The sequence below is a fragment of the Cupressus sempervirens genome, chromosome 8 (assembly GCF_028749045.1).
Source record: "Cupressus sempervirens isolate cs-2001-9-10 chromosome 8, ASM2874904v1, whole genome shotgun sequence".
NCBI lineage: Eukaryota > Viridiplantae > Streptophyta > Pinopsida > Cupressales > Cupressaceae > Cupressus > Cupressus sempervirens.
The window spans coordinates 389356554-389383198 of NC_143125.1; the positions used below are offsets into that span (position 1 = coordinate 389356554).

General features: G+C 34.1%; 1 protein-coding gene across 3 annotated transcripts in view; it reads left to right on the forward strand.

Moving 5' to 3' along the window:
• Positions 1-6990: 6990 nt before the first annotated feature.
• Positions 6991-26645, forward strand: part of LOC149542924 (alpha-(1,6)-fucosyltransferase) — a 119596-nt gene continuing 99941 nt past the window's right edge. The window contains exons 1-2 of one of the 3 annotated variants that reach the window (XM_089797838.1): positions 6991-7538; positions 7620-7960. In XM_089797838.1, coding sequence (XP_089653964.1) covers positions 7343-7538; positions 7620-7960 — 537 coding nt within the window. In that variant the 5' untranslated portion in view covers positions 6991-7342. The remainder of the gene's footprint in view (positions 7539-7619; positions 7961-26645) is intronic. The other 2 variants (XM_089797839.1, XM_089797840.1) reach the window with 2 other exon arrangements.

Sequence of the window (26645 nt, forward strand, 5' to 3'; positions counted from 1 at the left end):
ATTCTTGAAAGGAAGAACATCAAGATTTTCCTAGATAAGAGCATAAGAAGAAGAAAGTGCTTCATGACATCAAAGAGATATTTCTTGATGCATTTAGTCTACCATAGCCAAGTAAAGAGAAACCAATCATTGAACAACTAGTCAATATAGTTGATAAGATCCGGGATGAAGAACTAGACTACAATGTTAAACTTCTAAAATGGTTTGAAAAGAAGTTTCCCTAAGGTACTTGAAAAGATTTCTTGTGATATTGCACTATGACAAGTTGACTTAGCAACCAAAATGGAGGATGTGAAAAAAGTGTTGGAGAATATCTTTTCTCTATACACAAAGCTTTGTGATGTGAATTTATTCACACAAGGAGCATAGAGGGCTATTGAACGGATGCAAGGTGATCTACAATCTACAGGTACAATATTGAAGCTTTCTCTTGGTCAAAGCCAGACTTATTTTTTGAGGTTACTTTCTACTCAAGGTCAACTAGCAGCATTACATTCACAAGATGCAAACGTCAGGGCTACCTAGATTAGTATCCAGTCCATGTTGACCCCACACATGGAAGTATTGTATAAGGAACTAGCCTTCGATGAAACATTGTTGAAGAAAGATAATCAACTTTCTATACATAATGGCTTAGTTAACCTTGCTGCCTAGTTAGATGTTCAACACCTATCTCTAGAGGTAGCATGCAATAATTGGGATGCATCATTGAAAATAATCATGGAGGTCCACAAAACATTTATGGAGAAACACACTATAAGTGTACCACCTAAATGACATAAATGTCAAAAAGGAAGATTATAAGGTTTTTGCAAGCAAGGGGAGTACAATTTTGAGACAGGGACAACAACAGTAGAGCACATTTACTCAGCAGAAGTTATACAAAATTCAAACACAACAAGGAATATTCAAATCAGGGGGAGTTATAAAATTTTGGAGAGGTATGATGGTTAAGTCATTAGCTGTGCAAAATTTTGAAATTTTGTATAAGATACATATTATCTGATTTATGCACATAAGGTAGGTTGTATATGCATGACAAAGTATTTTTGCCACTCATTTCAAAGGGGGAGATTATTGATCTCATTTTGGTTTTGACAGGGTAGTGACAAAACATTTAAGTCATTACTTATCAGAACTCTATATGTGCCAAGTAAGTAGTGTATGTCAAACAATATATGTAGTTAGTGCCGAGCATTACTATGTATCGAGCAAATGGTATTTGCTAAGTCACTCAAGTGTCGAGCAAGACATATATAGCAAGTAAAATAGTTGATGCCAAGACATTCAGGAGCCGAGTTTCAACATTGAAGATGTAGTGAAAACTGAGCATTAGAGCTTTTAGGTGTCAAGTAAACAGTTTTGGACATAGTTGTTTGTAATGACACAAACTCCTATGTAAATCATTTTTGGGCCAACTTAAGGATTGTTTTAAGATTCTAGAAGATATATACGAAGGTATATTGAGAATCCCTATGCACTGCATGCAACCAATCAGATTAAGGGATGTTCTAAGTGACAAAATGGTGAATCACAATTGTTGATCCTACTTAACCCTAGCTCACCTAAGTCTTCTTAAGGAGGGAAAACCCTAAAGAGTTTGTGTGCAGATGAGAAGAGAAGTGCAAATGATAAGTGTAGAGAGAGAATTCATGGTGGTTATGGAGGTTATGATCATGCTATAATTGTAGAATCAGTTAGAGAGAACAAAACAAAGTAATTAAAGGACAGAAGGGATACATATGATCAAGAGGATCAAATAGACATCAAGAAAGGGAAGACTTAATATTTGACAAAGAGGTGCTAACTAAAGGATCAATGCTGAAACATTCTAATAGGTGAATCAATGAAAATATCTTAATAGAGTAGCCCTGACAGGTTTCAAGTCTTGACAAACTTTTGTGTAAATCTCTTAACCAAGTGCTTGTTTTATTGCAAATTTGAGTCCTCTAACAAGGCATGCTTCTAGCAAGGTGTTTAAATCCTTTAATAGAGTGAGACCTACTAGTCTTTGTAAGCCTTTGATTGGATAGATCTTTCATAGGCTAGATTATAGTTAATGGTTAAACTTATTGTAAGCTTCACTGGCTACACTTTACAATTGCAATAGTAAAGATTTGTGGGTGCCATCTCCACTCTAGTTTTACCTTCTCATTGGACGGTTTCTAGGTAACAAACTTATTGTGTCATGTGTTATTTATTTCACATTATGGATGAACATGTGTAGCTAACTATTTCAATTTACATGATAAATTGTGAGATGGATGTGTGGTGAATGTTTTTATGGTTAAAGTTTTGAAGTGTTGATTCTCCCCCCCCATTGTTAGTTCCAAAAAAAAATGTTTTGAAAAGGTTCTTGAAAGTATATAAAAAACATTTTATCTATTATCCTAAGTATGTCGAAATTGGGGCTAATTAGGTAGAAAGGAAAAATTTAAGATGAGGTTGCAGAATGAGAATCATTGGTTACTACAAGAGTTAACACTTATTCTAAGCTTAAGTAGGAATTTAATTTCAATAGGGAAATCAAGTGATGAGGGTTGCACAATTTTTTTCAATGATAAAAATTGGAAGGTCTCAAAAGGTTCCTTAGTAGAAAAACGTGTGAAAGTAGGCATCTTATATCTTTGCACATGTGATAATGTTCCTTCCTACTTTAATTGTTTTAGAAATATATCAATGTTTAGGAACAATTGTTGTAATTGAGTAGGAAGAACATTAAACATTTGTTGTAGATTCTAAAACAACACTATAACACAATAGACTTGGAAACATGAGTGAAAAGTTATAGAATTACTTCATTCAAGGGAAGTTTTACCTGGTCTAAAATGTGTTAATATGGATTTATGTGAAACTTGTGTGAATGGAAAGCAAAAGAGAGCTAATTTTCTGAAGAGTGGGAAGGAAAAGAAAAATGAGAAATTAGAGCTTGTGCATATAGATGTCTGCGTTGAACTCTTAAATATAGTAAGTATTTTTTCAACCAATGTAAAAACTTATTTATGTCCACATTTATACGAGTACACTTATGTAGCTTAATGTTCTATTTATTCAATCACTTTTTAATTTGCTTCATCCATGTATTCTTTCTATGGTTAAGATCCTCTTCCTTCACCATTTTTTGCTAGCATTGGTCATATATGTTCTCAACATTCTTTAAGTAACTAAGTAACCGAGTTATCACTAATACTTCCAATCAAAAAAGTCCCAACTTTGGCTAAAAGAATATCATAAGGAACAAAGGTAATAACTTTGATGGAACAGGTCACATCTAGTATCTGTGCTGTTGTTGCGAGCCTTGGCAAAATAGTTAATAAAGAAATTATATCTCCTGAGGGTCCAAGCAAAAGAACAAGGCAGAGCTCGAGGAAGAAAGCCCTAAAAGATGCTGCTGCTTCGGCTACTGATTCCATCCAGGATACTACTGTGATTGGTAAAGAGGCTATTAAGATGATTATGGAGCTACAATAGTTGCCTTGGGTTTTTGTTCTTTGGTTTTGTCTTGCTCTGGTCCTATTTTGTGGATGTGGTACTTGGTACTGGTTTTTGGTCCTGTTAACTAGTTTTTGGTCTAAACTATTTTAGTGGTTCTAGGTCCTTGTAAAACCTAGGTTCTCCTTTTTTTTGGACTATGTTTGTGGTTTTAGGTCCCTGTAAAACCTAATTTTGTTGTTGGTTTCAGGACTTCTTTCTTGATGGTTTTATTGCTATATCTTTTCCATTGTTGTTAAAGGGTTTCAGGGTCCCTTCAAAACCTGCTTTTATCGTAATCTAAAACTTTGATATTTCTTGTGATTAGATGCTTCTAACTTATCTCCAGTTGTCTCCGACCATAGTTAACATGCTACCACCCCAAACCTCGTAGCCATAGAGAACCACCTATGACTAGCAAATAAAAAAGAATCTACTTGGTTTTTTTATTAGAGTCCAACCATTCCACATATATTCTCGAGAAAATACAAGGATTTCCACCTCCTTATATCAATTTCACTCTAAATGTCTGTCAACTGACTTTATAATGAAAGTCAATCCCAAGATATTTATATTCTTTCACAATTTCCACCAGTCTACCTTCAAAAGGGAATGTAAGATGCTTTTATTTTCTCCATAAAGAGCTCATGGTTTTGGTTTTGGTGACGTTCACTTGCATCCCAACCTTCTGGCAAAAGTACAATGCCATTAAAGGATATTTTAACCCTTGAGCAGTTTTTGATCTTAAAATAAACTAAGATCATCAATATACAAAATAAGCTTCACCACATACCCTGCCAAATGGACACCTTCCCCATCCATTTTGTTATACCAAGCTTATGATTTATGAGTTTGTAAACATGATTTGATGCCATTATATATGTAAGGAGCATTAATCATTCAATAAATTAGGAATATGTATTATTTGAGATGAGAAATGTGAATTATTCTAATAATAGTTGGGTACTTTGATTATATGTAAGGAGAATCACTTTTATGAAACTATGGAGTTTGGCTATTGCATATAGATAGTTATGTTCTTCTACAACTAGAGTTTGCATTTTGTACAAAGACATTTTTTAGTTTAACTTTTAAGAAACAAATTTCTTTTAATGATTTTGGCCTATTGCAAGCTTGTATTCATTGACACATATATTATTGGAAATACAAAAGTGTTGTGTAGTTCTAGATTGGGATTGAAATTTGAGAAGTATTATTAAATTCTATATTTCTTCCAAATTAGTTGTCTAGTTGATTGGAGCTTGTGAATTGAGAGGGGTTCATGCTCTTGAGTTGTTGATTAATCTTATAGTCTAGATTGGTGCTCTTCAATTGTATTTCTAATGAATAGTAACACTTGGCGAAATTTTACAAATGAGGTTACAAACACAAAGGGTTTAACTATGGAGGAAACTTTGTAGTTAAGCGTGCTCAAGCTGGAGTAGTACTGAGATGGATGCCCTGCTAACATGTCCTGGTGCTACACCCATGTGAGCATCACCTAGATTCAATGAATGTTAAGTGTTTCACTCATTCTAATAAGCTAGATCCGAGTGTTCCATTTATTCTGATTGGAAATAAGTTTGTATGAACCACTATTGATAAAATATGAATCAATGAATTTGAATCAAAACTTACATTATTAAATCTTAATAACAATATCACATAAATATTATTTATAATTTTTTACATTTTATTTTATTTATTTATTTACATCTTGATAATTATACTTTATATAGTTTCACGCCTTTAAAAAAAAAAAAATACTAAAAAGATAAAATACTAAAAAGATTCAATTCAGTTATATCTTATGTGTTCTTCACATAAATATTATTTATAATTTTTTACAATTTTATTTTTATATTTTTATTTACTTCTTGATAATTATACTTGATATAGTTTCATCCCTTGAAAAGTTAAATAAATGTAAAATACTCAAAAGGATTCAGTTCAGTTATATATGTTCGTGAGACGGAAGGTTGTTTTGCTTGGTCACCATGAATGCTTTTCAATTTCTCCGTCTACCAATTTTAGAGTCTCGCCGATATTCCCCTTGGCACATCGCATCGCCGCTCTCCAAACTTTCTCCTCATAATTTTGTATTTTTATTGATAAGTAGGAGATGATTTCCACAGCTAGTCAAATTGTGATGTGAATATCAGGATTTAACTGTGTGATTTTTGAGTCAAACTCGATGACCCATGTTTCATGAGTAGTGATTCAACATGAATCCATCTCTCATGAGAATAAATGGAACACTTAGCACTCATTGGATCTAGGTGATGCTCACAGGGGTGAAGCACCGGGACTTCCCGGGAGGTCACCCATCCCAGTACTACTCCAGCCTGAGCGCGCTTAACTACGGAGTTTCCTCCACAGTTAAACCCAAAGCTTGCAACCCCATTTGCAAAACCTTCACCAAGTGTTGTGCCTTATGAACCATTCATTAGAAAGCCCCTTAAGCTCATCAATTGATAAGTAGGAGATGATTTCCACAGCTAGTCAAATTGTGATGTGAATATCAGGATTTAACTGTGTGATTTTTGAGTCAAACTCGATGACCCATGTTTCATGAGTAGTGATTCAACATGAATCCATCTCTCATGAGAATAAATGGAACACTTAGCACTCATTGGATCTAGGTGATGCTCACAGGGGTGAAGCACCGGGACTTCCCGGGAGGTCACCCATCCCAGTACTACTCCAGCCTGAGCGCGCTTAACTACGGAGTTTCCTCCACAGTTAAACCCAAAGCTTGCAAATGGGGTTGCAAGCTTTGGGTTTAACTGTGGAGGAAACTCCGTAGTTAAGCGCGCTCAGGCTGGAGTAGTACTGGGATGGGTGACCTCCCGGGAAGTCCCGGTGCTTCACCCCTGTGAGCATCACCTAGATCCAATGAGTGCTAAGTGTTCCATTTATTCTCATGAGAGATGGATTCATGTTGAATCACTACTCATGAAACATGGGTCATCGAGTTTGACTCAAAAATCACACAGTTAAATCCTGATATTCACATCACAATTTGACTAGCTGTGGAAATCATCTCCTACTTATCAATTGATGAGCTTAAGGGGCTTTCTAATGAATGGTTCATAAGGCACAACACTTGGTGAAGGTTTTGCAAATGGGGTTGCAAGCTTTGGGTTTAACTGTGGAGGAAACTCCGTAGTTAAGCGCGCTCAGGCTGGAGTAGTACTGGGATGGGTGACCTCCCGGGAAGTCCCGATGCTTCACCCCTGTGAGCATCACCTAGATCCAATGAGTGCTAAGTGTTCCATTTATTCTCATGAGAGATGGATTCATGTTGAATCACTACTCATGAAACATGGGTCATCGAGTTTGACTCAAAAATCACACAGTTAAATCCTGATATTCACATCACAATTTGTATTTTTATGTCGTTACCTATTAGAATAGAAGAAGCCTACGATTGTTTGTCTTTATTGTTGTTTTCTCCTGCGCCCGCTGAACTAGTTTCAACTTTACTGTGTTTTCATCTCCTATCTTCTCGCAGCGACGAATTCTCTTTAGTTTCCTCCTCATCCGTTTGTTAAGGAACAAGTTCTGCATGTTTTCGCTAAAATCATAGCGACTTTCTTTTTGCCCCCTCTACGACTGTTGCCATATTGTGATAGTTGTTAGTATTATGATTATGATGTTTAATACTGCTAACGGCTGACCCACATGTTTTAACGTATTCGTAGGTTATGATTGCCAATACTGTAACGTACTTGGTTCTGCGGCTTTTTACTTTAATCCCTTTAAATACTAGATGCCAAACTGTAAAGGAAAGCGACATGCGGGGATCCCGAAAGAGCGTAATATGCTTCGTTCCCAGCCAAAATGAGGAGGACATGAAAGCGGTAGTCGAATGGAGCGCTTGGGGTCTCAAAAATGTAGAGGCAGCGGAATAGAGCGAGCGAATTCAGTGAGGGAAAGGACGAAGGGCAGTTGTTACTGCAATGCACTTGTCTTCGCCTTCTTCTGTGGAGTCTGTCTCTCTTACCCCTTATTTGCTTTCACCTCTTCTACCTTTTCCTTATACTCACACAAAGACAAACACAATGGTACTCACTTGCTCTTTTCCTTTTCAATTACTTTGCACACTGCATTCCACCTCAATTTCCTTACCCAACTCACTCTTGCAGAGTCAAATTTGTGGAAGAAATCTCAAATTGCTAGGCTCCAATATGAGCAAGGCAGGCAGGACAAGAAGAAGATAGATTATTTACTGTCTCTGTGGGAAGCACATTATGTGAATCTAAAGAATGGGAGTTCTTTCCTTGCAAAGGGGGTTGGAGAAGTGCCTAAGGCGCCTCACATACAAGATTGCGAAGCCTATGTAAACGTCAGCAAACAATTGGACAGTGGTTGGGCGCATTGGAGCATTTGGAAAGGGTATCTGGGAGTAGCACTTTGGAAAGACCTAAAAGAAGAGCCATTGCTGGGAGAGCCTAATATCATATCTCAAGCTCCCCATCCTCCGTGGGTAAGCATACGAGCTTCACATGCTTTATCTTAACTTCCCATCACCATGAGATGATGGACAAAAGCTATAAATATCGGCGCTTTGTACTTAGGAAACATTTATCTTGGTAAATGGGAGTACTTCGAATTTTAAGGGGTTAATTTTTAATTTATAATAGTCACAAACTCGGCAGGGTGGGTCTAAACTAACAACCTGTATCCAACTGACTGCAAACTAAGTATTAGTTAGATACTCTAGTTATTTTAGACAATGTTAATATCTAATTTTGTCCAGTTCGAAATCTTATGAATTCGATAAAAGGCAATGGCTTTGTAAATCTATCCAGAATTTGAGCTTGAGTGGGGACGAACTGCATCTACACTTAATTGTTTTGAACCTCCTTTATGATTCAGTGGCAATGAACCTCGATGTATTAGGACCACTCATCCACTATGAGATTCTTCAATGTCCATAGGACACTTCGATAGATCGAAAAAATTCGAGAGTGCGAGTGATAAAGTCAAGTGTCAATGGATAAAGCTCGTTGCGGTACATTGTTGTTAGTTAGAAGGGAAACCATATCACCCAAGAATCTACAAAGCCGACTTTCTATATAAATGGATGTTTGTTCTTCCTAGGACCCCGTTTCAGTGAAAGTACTTCGTTACCGAAACCTTTCTTCAGCCCACGTCATAAAAATAACCAGTAGTAGTCTTTTTCTTTAATCTGAACGTAACCGCTAAGCGTAAGAACTGTTGCAGTCCAAAGCACAAAGTATCAAGCCCATATCTCATAACTTCTTTTGTAGCCTTGCCTTCCAGTTTGTTTTGGTTAGCCGCTGTCAAGAGCCTAAAGAGATAAATTCACATAATAGCTTAGATCTGGTTAAGTATTTGCGATGTTACAAAGCTAACAATTTGTTATCTATAAAGGGGTTCATTTTCTTGCCAATGGATGTGCTCATAAATTCTTGTTTATGAGGTGCTTGCTTCAACCTGCATTGTGGCTTTATAAATGGGCACACTTTTCTGTCCATTTCCTTGAACTTTGGATCCTTCGGTTATTTTATGTACACTTTATTATAAAGAACCCCATTTATGTAACAAATGGATTTTCATAACAAAATAAAGGTGACCTAGAAAGAGTTTTCCTCAACTATTTATTGAACAAAATATATTGAATTCCTTTTCATGAGACATTAATTGCTTTTAACTACTAATGATTAACTGAGATAACTTAGCTCAACTGAAATAACTATAACAATGATCAACTGAAATAACTGTAACAATGATCAACTGTAATAATTGTAATAACGGTTAATTGAAATAACTATGATAACGTTAAATTGAAATAACTATAACAATAATTAACTGTAATAATTGTATTAACTGATATAACAGAAATAACGATTTACTATCTTTCCATGCATATAAGTAAAGTAAATGCATAACATGAAAAAGAAAGAACATACGAGAAGTATCCGGTGAGTCTTTATTGGTTGTGCAAGCCTCGGTTTTTGGTAAGAGGAGAAGCATTGACTTAGGCTTAACCTCCCAACCTCGGACCATATTTATCCCCACACAATCTATTGAATAGAAAGACCCTCTTTACCCTGGATCAGGCGTGAGATACTTTTAGTCTAGCCACCTGAGCATTCCAGTGTTTAGAATGTCTGCACAGTTATAGACGAATGTCTGAATAACTGACTCTACTGACATCAAGTGATCATAGATGGCAAACATGCCTTAAACGACCTTGACCAAGGTTTTCTGATAGGTTTAATGACTCGATCACCATCGCTTGACTTGACAACAGGGGAACAATAGTAAGAACAAGCATGAGCTATTAAATGAAATTAATTTAAATTTGATATGTCATGTCTGACTTTTATTTCCATGTTATTGCAGATTCATCTCACTTTTTCACCTTTTTCATCGCTATACAGCTGGTGAGTCTTAGGTGCTCGAATCTCAGAGCATTTGACTCCGTTTGTTGATCCTCAACTGATATATGAATGTTATATGTTTCTAGCTTATCACAATCTGTGATCTGAGAAATGTAATCTCTAAGACTCGCATAATAAATATCATTTGATTTTGACTTTCAGTGGCATAAATAAAATATGAAATCATGTCATGGATACCTGACTTTTATTTATCATAAACAACTCTATCCTAGAGAAGGTCTAATCGATGATATTTAAGCAAGATGATTTGCATCATGATACAAGACTGTATCTTACTGCTATAGTAAATTGGAATGCAGTAATATCTGATAATTAAACATATTGCAATGCTTGGAATATGGACACCACATAACCTACTAAAATCTGGAAAAATGGAGTCTTGTTGGACGCTATCTATCAGCCCCACCCTTCACGAAAGAAATCTTCAAGCGCAAATCCTAGTGTGATTATCAATCACGTCTTCATCAAAACATCAATATTAAAAGGCAAATCATGGAAGGAAAATGCAATGATTATCAAGTGGTATATTGCAGAGATATCGTGTGATATTTGTAGGGGTATTAGGTGATATGAAACAAAGGTTGGGTGTTGAAAAAGAAGTCGGGGTGTTGAAAAAGAAGTCGGGTGATATGAAACAGAGGTCGGGTGATGTGTTCATGCTTTCTGTCTCTCACGGCTGCATAATATAAGAAGGTTTCGAAGTCTCTTTGGCTTCAAGAAGTCGTAACTCATAAAAAAAAGAGACTTGGCTCTTGATCACCAATAAAATATGCCAAATGTTCATTTCGGTTTATAGCAAATAAAAATGAATAATTATAGAAAAAGATTTGAAGGTTATATATCGAAGATAATTATAATTTATATCTATCTACTTGCATGTAGATGTACTTATGAGGTGGCATCATATTATTTATCAAAATAATATTATGGTGTTACTTTTATTATATCTATGTGCACATACATAGGTATACATTATAATGATGCGGTGGAAAATCAATCAAAAACTATTTGAGGTACGTATTATTTTTAATTAAAATAATTATTGTTTTAAAATGTTTGTTTAATAGCTCATGTGGGTCTATCGATTGTATCCTGATGTTCAAGTTGCTAGGTCCTTACCAAGGCAATTAAAGGTCATACTTGTCAACCTGATAATTGGACTAAGCTACTATCCCATTCCGTTGATCCCGTTTAGCAATGCTTCTCCCCTTCATCTTCTTCTGCAATCACTTGTGCAATATTTCTATGATAATACCAAGTTCCATAATAATTCCATAATAACATTTAATATAGATAAAGAATTTAATTATTAACCATAATTCCAAAAACAAGCAACTGCTAATCATCACATGACAAATAATGGATAACGATAATCTTCATTAAACAATTAACATAATGAATACAACAAATATATTTAACTACCCTCTTTACATGATTATGAAAGAAAAATCCATTCAATCTAACGACTATAAATTATTTTAAAATTAGGTCAAAATTTGGGATGTAACAATTTAGAAATTCACTTTTCCATTTATTTGATGAATGCACCATCCTAATTGTGTTGCAAATGAGAACATAATTCTATTAGCTTTTTACCTTAGTTGTTGGCAGTGATGTCTCTTTATAGTCAATTCCCTCTTGTTGATGTTCTTTTTACAACCAAATGAGTTTTGTGTTTATTAATGGTGCCATCATCCTTTTTATTTTTTGTGAAATGTTTGTTTCCATTTGGGGGGTTTCTTCCTAGATGGCAGAATGATGAGATCCGTTTGATCATGCATCACTTAGTCCATTCTTTTGAATGAAAAGTCTTGTTGATAGAATTGGATAATGAGGAAAGAACTACATAACTCATCAATGATAGAGTTATCTTTGCTTGGGATGCCTTTTTGTTGCTTCAGATTCTCTTGCACCTTCCAAGTTGGTCTTTATGCTGTTGGTGAGTGATGAGTTGGCAAAGTTTCCCTGGCTGTTTTTAACCTGAATTTTAGATTGAGGAAGAAAAAAGTATATATAGTCTAATCCAAAAAAAAAATCAAGCTAGAATTGTCCATGGCTTTGTATTTGGACTTCAACAAAGATCACATTTTTGCACATGCATATTTTCTAGGTTGTAGGATTAACTAGCGACATAATCTAAATTTTAGATTCACTACTATACTCATGGTAAATCCAGTTCCATCAAGCTTCTTTTGCTTCCTTAGAATGAAGACATAGGATATGCTCCCAATTTTTTGAGGTGATTCAATAGGATATGCTCCCAAAATTAACTTGGCTTTTATTTTGACCATGCTTCTTTAAGGGTAATACTGCTCAAATATTTAGTTGGCGCTCTGTTGAATAAATTACATTATTGTGTTTATGATTTAGGCCCAATGGCATTTGTCTTAGTTGTCAGATTTGTCCTAGACAGCCCTGATCCGGATTTAGATCCGATCCGGATCTAGATTTGGGTTTGGATCCTTGATTCTGCCTGTGGATCTGTCAGCCGTAGATCTTAACGGATCTACAGACAGAATCAAGGATCCTGCCCGGATCCTCAAGGATCCAAGCTACAGTTCGAGGATCTAGCACAGATCCGCGGCAATACGAGGCACAAAAACGTAAAACGGTGGGTACAAGAAGGGGCCCGAAAAGCTTTTGGATGTAGCACCCGAGACTCTTGATTTAGATATGACCATCCGGGATCTTGCTAGATCCACTTTGGCTGATATGGATGACGAGGAGGCGGATTATGAGTTCACAATCCCCTCTAGTACTAGTGGAGTTGGTTTGGGTTCCTCTGGTGATGTAGATATGACACTTGTAGGTCGTCAGTACCCCTCTGATGCGGATTTTCTTGAAAATCTATTTGATGATTGAAATCAAAAACTTTAGTTTTGACTCTTGACTCTTTTACGAGTGAATTCTATGACAAACTTGAAGTTCAATGATCTGTATTTTGAATTTCATAATTTCATTTTGTAATTCAGTGTGAATGTGTTGATATTCTTTATAACCGTGGAAATAGATCAATTATCAAGTACACTAGATTCATAGATCCATGCTACAATCATCGATTCATACCATGAAATGATTTAGTTTTAGAATTATGTATGTTTCTTTTATTTTTTAGTACACACACACACGAATCCTCCACGAATCATAATTGGGAAAAAAATATCCTGAATCCACGGATCTAAGAAAAAATGTAATGCATAATGATAAGTCAGCTGCAATTCAAAACTTGCTTAGCTTTGACCTAGAGCGAAATGATGAAGATGGAAAGTGGTTAAAATGTCCAAGTACCATTTTGAAAGTGATTAAATGATGGGAGATGTAAAGTTTCAATGATTTTTGGATGTGACGTTAGTATTTAGAGTAAATGTTATTGGAGCTATGGTTAGAACCCTTCTGGTTGGCATAGATATCATAAAGGTTCTGATAATATAATTATTGTAATAGAATAATTATATTGATTATTGTGATTAATAATGTAATGATTATACAGACAATATAATAATAATAATAATTATATTATTGTGATTATATTACTGTATTATGTGACTATATTATAATCTTATTATTATATAATAATATAATAATAATATTATATTGGCGGGCCCAATTTTATTATACTAATAATTAATTAATTGGGGGCCGAAACTTTTGCGTAATTATAAGGTCAGGATTACTCTCGACTTTATATATAAAATTGGTAAATAGATGTTCTTCTTTATTAAGCAGATGCGTTGCTTCGGGGAGACAATCGTGGATTGTATATGGTTGGGAGGGCAAATCATTGTTCATGGTAAACAAGCACTTAAACTTAATGTGGTATCAAAGCCAAGTTCGGTCTGAGGGATCTTTCTGGTAGAAACAATAAAATAACACGAGAGTGAAAAGGTTTATTAAGGCGTAAAGAAGCATTTGAATCTATAAAAACTCAATGATGGGTGGCTCAAGGTTTCTAACTTATTTTCCCCATGGAATCCATATTTGTCACAGTGTTGGGCATAAAAGTTATTAGTAATTTAAATCTGGTGATTCATAACTGAGATCGAGCATTGCTTTCTTGAGTTATATAGCCAACATTTACCTTATTGATCTATAGTTGGCACATATGCTCTTACTTTGGGATTTGGGCTCTTGATCGGAAGATGTGTTGTATATTGATAGGCTTGTGGCTACAAAGGATGTAATTTTGGCTAGCGTGGATATTCAACTCACAATGTATGTCTATTCTGGGAACTTGTGTGTGAACTTTGCGTTAAAGGATTACGACTCCTCATGAATTGTTTGCAAGCTTCAGTGGTTTCTTTCCCTCATTACCTATTTCCACTTGCTAGGCTTGGTGCTTTCATCAAATGAGGTCGATCAATCTGCTGCAGAGATTCATTTTTGCTGATTTACCATGAAATGGAGTTTCAAGGTTGAGCTGATTACAAAGGATGTAATTTTGGCTAGCATGGACATTCAACTCACAATCTATTGCTATTCTCAGAACTTGTGTGAGAACTTTGCGTTAAAGGATTACAACTCCTGAAAACTATTTGCAAGCTTCAGTAGTTTCTTTCCCTCATTACCTATTTCCACTTGCTAGGCTTGGTGCTTTCATCAAATGAGGTTGATCAATCTGTTGCAGAGATTCATTATGACAGATTTACTGGGAAATGGAGTTTCAAGGTTGAGCTGATTACTGGCTGTTCTGAATTGGAATTTGTGAGCAAGTGTAGATCTGTGTTGCCTTCCATTCTTGTGTTTTGCAAACTCGATAGTCTACTGCAGTGCTGCTGGCATTTACTGGTATGCGGTTGTTGGATGTGTTTTGCATGGGATGGCAATGCCAAGCATCAAAGGGAGATGGGACTATGTACTTGCCTTGGTTGTAAGTCTGTCGATTTGCACTGCTACGAAACTCCACACTTTGTAGAATGTTAGTAAGTCCAGGGTTGGAAGAAAAGGCAGACTTGTGGTTTGTATCATCCGGTGTGCTGCTCTTAGCCGCAGCTTTATCTCTCATCCTTTTGTTTGCTGTTGTTGTCTTGTGTGGTAAGTTAATTTGTAGTTTTGTGGGTTGCCGTAATTTTGTGATATTCTCTAAAGAATACAAGAAAAACAATGAAGATAAATGGGAGAAATTTTGTGGATTGAAACTTGTTCATGGAAGAAATCGTACTTAATTTGCAACTTACTGTTAAGTCTGAATGCCACAATGATTGTCGCAAGCTATGTTGCTGCCATGATAGATGCATCATTGTTGTGCTTTGTTGTCCACCTTCATTGGTGATTGATTGGTGTAATCCCTGGATTGAAGGATATTGTCAGACTGCCACTTGCCATTTTACTGTACCAAATATGCCCTAGACATGGAAATTTTCTCTTGAATCCCAAAATTTAAGCTTCATTTGTTGGCATCCTGTTGTTTCTTAAGCATCTCTTCAAACAAGATAAGCAAATTAATCAAATTCCCAAATGTGTGTCAGAACTATTTAATCAAGTAAAGGTAAGCAAAGACTTTCTGGAAAATGAATGAAAAGTTGGTTAAGAGAACAAAACACAATTTGGGAGGAGGTAATGAAATTGAGGAAAGATCTTGAAAGACAACTACAAATTCGATCTGAAAATCTGCTTGTGGAACAAGATGATGTGCAGAAACTCTTACAGGAATGTAAGGAAAGTACAGCTCAACAAATGATATCAATGACAACAACCCTGTTCTAGCGTAGTTAGATTCACACTAAGTTGATGTATATAGATTAGAAACTGAGAAAGTTGTCATAGAAGCCTTGGAAATTTCATTTGAAGGAAATGATATTGCAATGCTGGAACAACAAATCTTTTGATGATCATTTTTCTTTTTCACAAGCCCAGGAGAGTATTGAGAAGGTTAGCAGTCCTGGTCAAGATAAAGAAGGGGTAGACGATTCGGAAAATGTTACTAAAATAAAGGCTTTTGTTTTACTTAAGTTTTATGGAGCTAATTCGATTTTAGAGGATGTAATAGTTGACCAATCTCCATGTTGGCAGACTGCTGCTTTACATGGTGAGCATTTCGATCAGGTCATGCAACAAGAGAGTGGCCCAATGGTCACTTTGGATGGTCATATTCTGTTGTAGAGGATGTAGATGCTCAACATGAAAAGCAATATAGTACTGACATGGTAGCTCAAACAGAGAATCAGCATATTTTTTTGACAGATGATAATGGTGGACAATAAATCAACAAAACACAAATATGTTACCTCAGTCAAATGTTCAGAATGATGTTTCCATGGATAAGAATGTTGAAGAAGCAAACAAGCATGCTACTGCCTGGGTAGCTCAGCTAGATGTTTTATTGGATAAGAATGTTGGAGAAGTAAAACAACACAAGACTGACCTGGTAGCTCTTTCAATGGTCTAAATGGTATCGTGAAGTATAAAGACATTAAGCAAAGTTGGGACAAGAAGCCCCTCACAGTGAGAGGGAGCAGACTGTGAGGGTATTTTTTTCTAATCCCAGAATGGTCATATTCATGTTTGGTCTAGTGCTTGATCTTATGGTAGATTCTTGGATCTAGCTTTTGATTAATGTTCCAAGACTGAAATTGCCGATCCCTTGAGTTGCCTTCAATCTAGTTCTCCCCTTTATAAGGCACAGACAGTTCCTATTTCAAATAGTATTTCTCATTTTTGCCATTGATAAGCAGCTGAGCTCTGAGCCAAGACTGCTTAGGAAGGTCAATTGAAGGGTATAGCCAAAGAAGCTACTGATTTCAAGAGCAAAATAGGTGTGTGTGTGTGTGTGGTCCGTTCTTGGGTTCTTTGTGGAGTTAACAAACATAATATATCAAGTTTTGTTTTGATTGGAAAAGTCAGGAATAGCAAAAACATGCAAAGAGGAACAAATGATGATATAATATTGATTTCAGGATCAAGATTAAGTCAATAAATCGTAGATTGGCATTTTGTCAATGGCAGGCATAAAAGAAGTAAATGGATAAATCCACGAAGTATGTAAATGCGTAATGGTCCCCAAGTATTGCAACAAGAGCTTACTAATGTTAAGGTGGTAATGTGATGACCCCAGATTAAGACAAGAATTAATGTATTATAATAGGTTCAATTAATAAGAACATTGTCATAGATAGCAATAGTTCTTTTATAATCAGTATAAATAATTATTAAACTATAAATTCAACATGTATAAATAGTCTTTAACACACGCATAGTATACTATTTATATTTTTAATAATGATAAATCATTGTAAAGCATAAATTGTCATCAATTAATATTATCAAGTGATATAAATAAACATTATTAAGAAATATATATTTAAATAGTCCATACATACATCGGCTCGATGATGACTGAGTCGATCTTTATTCTTTAAATAAATAATAAAGAATGAATGGGCGACTTTAAAAAGGGCGCATCCCATTGACCCCCAAGGATCAGCTCTAAATCATATAAAAGGGAAAGTAATTACATCGCAGAGAGGCAGCTATGAAAAGGAAGACAATTTTGATATATGATAGAACCAAGGAATATCGCAGGTAAAGGAGATAATAAAGGAAGATAACTTTGACATCTGGGGAAAATAATAGACACAGAAAAAGGAAATATGTCCCATCTATTAAAAGTGGAAGCACGATAGTAAGGTGGCAACAAATAAATATTTGCATTCTATGTTCAATACAAAACATGTAAGGTTTGGACTTAAGAAGAATAGAAAGACCCCCGTATGTAAAGGTATGTATTCTATGCCCGTTTCATGTTTAGATTTTTGTAAATATTATAACAAGGATAAGTAATATATGGAAAAAACATAATATATGGGAAAGGCATGATACGTGGAAAGTAGAAACTAATAAGGACATGTAGTGCTTGTCCATAGTTCGCATTTCTGTTATCATTGTCAAATTCCTTAGGCTGATTTTATGCATTGATTAGTTTTAGAGATACTGGATTTGCAATATTATGATATTATTTCATGTCTTGAATTACAAATATATCGGTTATAATTGTTTAGTTGATTTCATTTCACATGACGTTAATGATGTTTTGATGATTCCTAGTTAGTAAATGTGGTTTCTTTCATAAAAATGTTAACATGATGTCTTTAATGATGATTATGTTGTATTGATAGAGATGCATTATTATCTGTACGCATTGAATATTAGACTTGTGATTTTTATGATACTTACCCCATACTTGCATGTGTATGGTGCGCGTGTTTGTTTTATCTTTTTGTCTGACGTGTTTGATGTGGTTAAGGGAGGGAGTCGTAGTCACCTGCTAGTCGAGATCTACACGATGAACCACTCCTTGCCATTGTCTGTTTAGTTTATATATATTATATACTAGTACATGCTCGTCTTTTATGCAGGATGCAGGTACCGGGCATCGACTTCCCTAAATTGCCAGGATGAGCGTGCCCTATTACAAATACTCAAATGGTGAGAATGGGAAGATAATGATCAGGTCCAATCCTAGCCATAGCCTATAATACTTGTCCTGCAAGGAGGACTCGTAACAGACTGTCTACGCTTTTTAAAACCCGTGAGTATTTTGTGCGTATGTTGTTTTGGGAGTCTTTGATGAATTTTCTGTTAATTAAGTCTAATTAAAAGATTAAATTAATGATTTAATTCAATGGAAATTATTATGACATTTTAATATTTAATTATATTTAATTAATTGAGAAATTAATTAAATACAAAGAATTGAATTTGAAGATAAAAGTTATAAGAATAAATTTAGAACGTGATAATATTTATTTAATTTAATAATAATATATTTAGAGTTCATTTTTAAATAAATGCTAAATATTATTGTTATTTAAGTTAATAAATATTTATCAAATTAAACGTTCAAAAATAAATTAAAAAGTGAAAAGATATTAAATTATGAAAAAGATTTAAGTTCGCATGAATGAGTTTAAAATATAGAAAATTAATTAAAAGATAAAATATGTGAACTTAATAAAGATATTTTAAAGTGCGCATGAGATTTTAAAAAAAGTTAATAAATTAATTTAAAGCGAAGTCAAGTGGAAAATTAAATAAAATAATTTAATAATTCATTTGTCTTATTAAAAGAAAATTAATTGTGCGTTAAAGAATTAATTAAATAAAATAATTATAATTTTAGGATTGTGGAGACAGAAACCCTAAAAGGTAATTAGATTCTATATTAGAGGGTTTTCGAGTCATTATTGCACACACAGGTTTGAAGAGAAAATCAGAGGGTTTGGAAAAGAAGGAAAGTTTTTCATAGCTTGAAGGATTTCGCTTGCAGTAGGAATCTTTATCTATCTACTAGAGTTTAGCATCAGATCCAGGTAGGATCTCGTGGTTTAATTGTATAGTAGTTTTTTGCTCTTCAAGTTTCTGTTTGCTCTGTGTCTTTTGCATGTGTTGTTTTTCTGGTATGCAATATTGTTCTTGTTTGAGAAATATCTGTACATGGCTTAGATGGATACTTCGTTGAATTTATTTTAGAGGATTGTATAAGATTGAATAAGAAATCAAACAATACGAGAATCTATTGGATAATTGAAATAGGGTTTGAGGTTTAAAAATAAAATTAATTGAGAAATTCGAATGATAGACAAACCTTTTTATCGAATGGTTTGGGCAAAATTTGAAAATTGAAATAGGACTTTGTAAATTATATATTTATATATATGGTTGATAGAAATTCTTCTATTAGACCATATTTGCAAGATATGTTAAAATATATATATATATATATATATATATATATATATATATATATATATATATATATATATATATATAATTAAAATTTAATTGTTATGGGGGGAATGGTTTTTGTTTTACATATAAAAAAAAAATTAAATTAAAAAAAAATAAATATCATATTGGAAAGTGGAGGCCACGACCTCCCCCACTCCCCTTTGGCGTACGGCCGCCAACAGTCCCTGTTGACGCAGGTGAGCTACCGCAGGCCTGCTGCGGCAGAGCCTTTATTAAGGCTTCCGCTTGCAAATAGAAGCAAGCACTTTTTATTATATATATGTTAATTGTTAAATTTAAAATTCTCATTTAAGATTTTTATTAAGTTTTAAAATTAAATTAAATGTATATTATTAATTATTTATAATTTTATTAATGATTTATATTATTAATTATTAATAATTTTATGTTATTATTTATTAAAATTCATTATTAAAATAATAATTATATAAATTATTAATAATTGAAATATGGTTAAGTAAAATTAATAATTGACTTAATTAAATTTGGATTTAATTAAGAATTTATTAATAGCAAGAGTTATTTAACGAATGTGTAAACTTATCCATTGTCGTTAATAATCATGATTAGATTAAAATTAGTAAAGTGTTACTTTTATAACTTAAAGAAATAAATGGGTATACTCAGACTATCCTTTTAGGAAAAATGAACATAACTTTACATATATTTGAGTCGAATAACCGAATGGGTTATTATAAACTGAGAACCTCCTACACTTGAAACATACATTGAACACAAAACTGAAACTTTACTTTTGACTTTATTGTGTATTATCAAATCAAACCTAAACTATGAGACTTTACTGTTTGCTTATACTGTCTATACTTTGGGATTTTGGAGTCGATTAGATGTTGACCAGTCTAGGACGTACACCAGAGGTTTTAATGGAATTTCTTTTATACCATTTATGTGGCTGGATGTCATGATATGTCTTGTGATTCAAATTGAAAATTGCGTTAATGAGGTTTACTTGGTGGAGCATTTATGTGTACTTGGATGGGAGAACCATCTTATTTTCAGGTTGCCTGTTAAGGAACCAAGTTTGATCTTTATGGGTGTTGTGGTATGGGACACAACTGTGTTTTTATGTGCTTAGGAGAGGTTGTCTAGGTACGTGACTTGGGAGTGGCTTGCATAGGGCTCCGGGACCCAAAGTGGTCAGTGCCAGGGTAACCTAATGCAAGTTATGTAATAAGTGATAATCTAGTAATTAAAACTTTTGGGGGGAAAATACACTAAAAAGATAAGTTAGAGATTTTTGATCTACCCATGCCTTGAGTGCTTGTATAAACTAAGGATGGGAATGGGATGAGTGCCTCGTCTTCTTGAGAGGGCTTTCTAGTTTCCACATGTGTGATGTTGAGGGTCCGGGGTTTTGAGTAACCAGTCCAGGGTAACTCAACGCTTGAGGGTCCGGGGTCTATTAAGAGATCAGTCCAGGGTAACTCAAGCAGCCATGTGATGACACTCCCTAGTATGTAGCCTGAGTCTTCTCTGTAGATTTTGTGTGTACCTCTGGTGGTGTACTTATTATTGGATGTGTTTATTGTGGTTATTACTTTCATTGATGATGATTGGTGATTCATGGATGATGTACTTTTGACATGTGGTTCTTGACTTGAGCTGGTTATCTTTCGTTGACTTTATTTTATGATCTTGGTATTTGGTTTATACTTGGTTCATGTATGATGGTTGGTTATGTGGTGTCGGTATTGGATTGAGTGTTCTTACTTTTGGATTATTTTATCTTCTTGTGTAGCATGTCTTACCTTGGAGGTAGTTTTGGCTATTAGGGGTACCTTGCCTAGGAATGTTTTATGTTTGATAGCCGTATGTGGATCGTTCATTATTTTCCCTGCACGATGGGAGTGGAAGCCTGACTAGGTAACCACGTGGTTGGGAGGTAGTGTCTTCTTACCATTTGGGTCCCCCTTCACATTGCTAGCTGTTGGATGTTCATTGCAGAAGATGTACCTTTATCATTCTTATTTCTTATCTCAGAGACTTCGTTTCAGATGATGTATATATATGTTATCATGTATTCTGATGTATTGTATCTATTCTCACATACCTTGCAACATGTGTAGTGGATGTTATTAATTGGATGTACTTTCATTGTATTGTTTAGACTTATGCATTTGCTTATGCGATTATGTATCTGTTATTCCTTTATGATCTTGAGACATTGTACTTGGAACTTAAACTAATTAATTTAAAATTATTAAATGTGACTCAACGTAAAGGAACCCTTGAGGAATTGAAACTATATCTGTAATTGATTATGTGTATTTGATGTGTATGTTCATATTGCTTCCACATTAATGTTATCTTGATGTTGTTTAAACTTAAAAAAAAAAAAAAATAGTTCAATAAACATTGTAACATGTTAGGTTTATTTCTCTTAGGTTCCCGAGCGGGGCATTACAGGACAAATAATATTAGAGAAAGGGTAGTTTATGAAAAGTAAAATAAAGTAGAACAAAAATTCCCTTCTTTTAGAAGTAGTAAATTCATTATCTTGATTTATATTATTAATATAATTTCTTTAACTGTTATGAGTAAGGTGAAAAAGAGTATGAACTAAAATTAGTAAATAATAGATTTCTATTCCTTAGTAAATATAAATTATTTGAAAATTCTCATTAATTCAAAAAGATAATATTTAATGATTATTTAAATATGATATACTGTTCAGTAATTTAATATTGAGAGATGTTGGATATTTTAAGAAGAGATTAATATAGCTTCTTATTGGGGAAGAATATTAATCTAGTTTCTATAATGTCAATATGTGAGATTGAAATCATCAAAATTTGACAGACATGACTAGGATTTCTATAATTCCTATAATGTTAGTATGAGAGGTTGATATACTCTCCCTCTGATTAACACGACTAGGATTTCTATAGTTCCTATAATGTCAGTACGAGAGATTGATATAATCTCCATTAACTAACATGATTGGGATTTCTATGATTCCTATAATGTTGGTAGGAGAGATTGATATAATCTCCATCCGATCGACATGCCTAAGATTGATATAATCTTCACGTGCTAGAATATTCTGTTCAAGGTAACATATGCATATGTGATAAGTACCCTAGACAAAGGTTATCTCTTCCAGGAAGGACCTTAGAGGGAGGACTCGAGAGAAGACAAAAGTAATTGAGGCTGGTACTAGAATTGATGATATATCATTTAGGAAGATCCTTAGGAGGGTTAGTAATTCCAAATTGGAGACGTCTTTAAGGTTTGGGGTTAAGATAGAGGGTAGAATAGTATTTAGACTTGTTATTGTTCAGATTTTGACATTGGTTTTGCAGGTATTACTTGTCCCAAGCTAAGCTAAAGATGGGGGCATTATAGTGGTATCAAAGCATAATCCCGCCATCCTGTGAAGTTTGGCTTATACAAACCCATCAATAGGTTAGAGAACTATATGGCAAAACAACCAGCACAAGGATTAAGAAGCTTCGTGGAGCAAACCAATGAAAGGTTCGAGAGCACAAACAAAATGATCCTCAAAGATATACAAAAATTGAGCAATAATAATCATAGTGAAAGACCCAATCCAAATTTAGGGAGGGATGATCACTCTAATCGTTCGAAAATGAATCTTCGACACAAGATTCAATTCCTCAAGACACCTTTCCTTTACTCTTTCCCAGCGAGGAACTGATTACGGAAGAAGAGGAACCAACCACCAATAGTGTGGAAGAAATTGCATAAATGTACGCAAGGATGGACCTAGAGATCAGGAATCTTATTCCCTTTAAAGAGTATTACGAAACCAAAACACTGTCAAACAAAAAGGAAAGCCATGTAAACAAAGACTTTAAAACAAAGATAAGAATGTACCAACATTATGCTTTAATGGATCGGGAAGGAAACTCCTCAATTGTGTGTTTAGAAATTGGATACATACCTATCTCTCTGTCCAATCTCTAAAGGGAATGCAATCAGGTTTGCCATACTCCATTTAATAGGGTCAGCTCATGATTGGTGGCACTACGTTATCAAAACTCTAGGCCACAAAAAAATCACCACTTTCAATAAATTCACACAAAAACTTATCAATAGATTTGATGATACAAATTCTAAATGGTATTTCCAAGAGTTAGTCCGCCTCAAACAAATGGGAACCGTGGAAGAATTTGCCTGCAAATTCCTATAATTATCGTTATGATTCTTGATCTTTCCTAGAAGAGGCTTATCTATATGTTTATAAAAGGATTAAAAGATTCCACTAAGAGCTTAGTGAAGCTTCTTGAACCACAGAACCTTGAGGAAGCCATCAGAAAGGCAAAAAAGGTTGAGTCCAATACACCTGAGGAAAGATCCAAAAGCTTCACATTCAAAATATCCCCTCACAATGAAGAGTCGAAGAAAGACGAGCAAGAACGATTCTGTAATTTATGCAAAGAACCATAGAGCAAGGATCACCGATGTCAAAAGAGAATAGATTTGATTGAAAAAAAACATAAGTATTAAATGTAAGGAGCCCTGGGGTTGTGGGCATTGATATAAAAGGGGGAAAATGAATAAGATAGAAGAAATTAAGGAAGATGGAGATTCTAGCAAAAAGGTAAGATTCGATGAATGAAAAAGAAAAGACCTTAAGTTGCTTGAAGACAAGCAAATTCGAGACAGGGGGACTGCAATGACCCTCGATTAAGACAAGAATTAATGTATTATAATAGGTTCAAGTAATAAGAATGTTGTCATAGATAACAAAAATTGATTTATAATCAGTATAAATAATTAATTAAGTTATAAATTCAATGTGAAACTCATAGTATACTATTTATGTTATTAAAACATAGACGGTAAATCATATTAAAACATAGATTGTCAACAATTAATATTGTCAAGTAGTATAAATAAACATTGTTAAGAAATATATATTTAAATAGTCCAGACATACATAGCCTTAGTAATGAGTCGATCTCTATTCTTTAAATAAATAATAAAGAATGAATGAGCGGTTTAAAAAGGGCACATCCCATCGACCCCCAATGAACAGTTCTAAATCATATAATATGGGAAGTAATTACATGGCAGAGAGGCAGCTATGGAAATGAAGACAATTTTGATATATGATAGAACCAAGGAAGATCACAGGTAAAAGAGATAATAAAGGAAGATAACTTTGACATCTGCGGAAAATAATAGACACGGAAAAAGAAAATCCGTCTCATATATTAAAAGTCAAAGCACGATAATAAGGTGGCAAAAAAGATATATTTTCATTCTATGTTCAAAGCAAAACACATACAGTTTGGACTTAAGAAAGATAGAAAGACCCTGTATATAAAGGTATATATTCCACGCCCATTTCATGTTTAGATTTTAGTGACTATTATAACAAGGATAAGTAATATATGGAAAAGATATGATATATGGGAAAGACATAATACGTGGAACGTAGCAACTAACAAGAACAAATAATATAAGAGAGAGTAGTTTATTAAAAGTAAAATAAATTAGAATAAGAATTCCCTTCTTATAGAAGTAGTAAATTTATTCTCTTGATTTATAATTTTATATTATTAATATATATTTCTTAAATTGTTATGACTCATGAGTAAGGTGAAAAAGAGTATGGATTAAAATTAGTAAATAATAGATTTCTATTCTTTAGTAAATATAAATTATTTGAAAATTCTCATTAATTCAAAAAGATAATATTTAATGACTATTAAATTCTGATATTATGCTCATTAATTGAATATTGAGAGATGTTGGATATTCTACAGAGAGATCAATATAGCTTCTTATTGGAGAAGAATATTAATCTAGTTTCTATAGTGTCAGTATGCGAGATTGATATAATCTCCATCTAACTGACACGACTAGGATTTCTATAAGTCCTATAATGTCAGTGTGAGAGATTGAAATAATTGTACACTCGAATTGTGTCACACTCTAAACCCTTCTATCCAAACGATTCCGTGAGTTTGGAATGCTTGGATGCCGGCTTAGAGCTCCCTATCCATGGAGTGCAAAAGAGTATATTTCAAGAATAAGAAGGCTCTCAGATGAGCCTTAGAGATACTCTTCTTGCTAGTAAACCATGCAATGGGAGGTTCCAAAGACAAGATGCAACAATGCAAATGTCCCAAGGAGTCCCTCAAGAATGCAATGCAAATGAAGATTAAGCTAGAATGAATATGAAAAGTGTAGCTATGCTAAGCATGGATTAGAGTGTTACAATCCTATTATTAAGCTATGTGAGATTAAGCTACATGTAAAAATGAAAGCTAAGTTAAGCTAGAATGCCATGATGCCATGGATGAGAGATTGTAGACAAGAAATAGAAGTTCTCCACAAAGCTCCAAAGAACCCTGTTAGAAAACCTGCAGCATAACAATATTCAAAATGAGGATGGATCCTTTGAGGGGGAAAGCTCTCTCTCTTTTAAAGTTGTATGGACGGTAGAGATCAAGATGAAGATGGTGGATGATCGACGGTGGAATTCGAAAATAGGTGTGATCCATGTGCACACACAAGTCAACCAATAGAATATAAGTTGACTTGTCATATAAGACAAAAGTCTCACAAGCCTTTTCTTTTAATTATAAAATAGAAAAAGGATTTTATGTGTGTACTTTAAGTGGGTTAGAAGAATGGGGTGTTTTATTTAATTAAAAGGGGGCATGTTCTTTTAATCAAATAATGAACTTAAGATAGCATAGTCAAACTATAGGTTATAATCAAATAAATTGATTATTAGCAATTTGGTCTAGGTAAATGATTAAATTAATTTAGCCAAAATGCTGAGAAGGGGGCTAATAGTCTAGATGACCATTTTTAGGTGATTACAATAATCTCCATTTGATTGACATGACTAGGATTTCTATAATTCCTATAATGTTAGTATGAGAGATCGCTATCATCTCCATCTGATCGACACAACTGAGATTTCTAAAATTCCTATAATGTTGGTATGAGAGATTGATATAATTCCATCTGACTGACATACCTGAGATTAATATA